The sequence below is a fragment of the Penaeus monodon genome, chromosome 15 (genome assembly GCF_015228065.2).
Source record: "Penaeus monodon isolate SGIC_2016 chromosome 15, NSTDA_Pmon_1, whole genome shotgun sequence".
Classification (NCBI taxonomy): Eukaryota; Metazoa; Arthropoda; class Malacostraca; order Decapoda; family Penaeidae; genus Penaeus; species Penaeus monodon.
This window is the reverse complement of record NC_051400.1, coordinates 4,510,313-4,510,646: the sequence shown is the minus strand read 5'-3', so window position 1 is coordinate 4,510,646 and position 334 is coordinate 4,510,313. Positions and strand designations below refer to the sequence as shown.

At 38.6% G+C, this 334-nt stretch overlaps 1 protein-coding gene across 1 annotated transcript in view; it reads right to left on the bottom strand.

Moving 5' to 3' along the window:
• LOC119581700 (ankyrin-2-like) overlaps positions 1–334 on the bottom strand; it is a gene marked incomplete at its 5' end in the record, with an annotated part of 102,055 nt that overhangs the window by 87,878 nt on the left and 13,843 nt on the right. Inside the window, 1 exon segment of the mRNA XM_037929821.1 lies at positions 120–260. Coding sequence (XP_037785749.1) covers positions 120–260 — 141 coding nt within the window.

Sequence of the window (334 nt, the reverse complement as noted above, 5' to 3'; positions counted from 1 at the left end):
TCCTAGTGGTACCATTGATGGCTGAACTTGTCTCTCTCACATGATAAAGAATAGATTGTGATTAGAACAGCAGTGACGCAAAATATATTGTGCTTAGAAATCCAATGTCTGATTCTTACCTGCCATTGTGTTGCTGATGAAGGATACATCCATCTTCTCATCCTTGGTGACATCAATAGGAAGAGAGTCATCTCCCAGAGACTTCATTTCATCTGCTGTCAGGTAACGGTACGACTGGTCCCCAAGCATTGTATCATCACCTACAGAAAGAGCAGATTTTGCATTTATTAGCCATTACTTCTTTATCAAAGAACTTAAAACTATAAATATCATG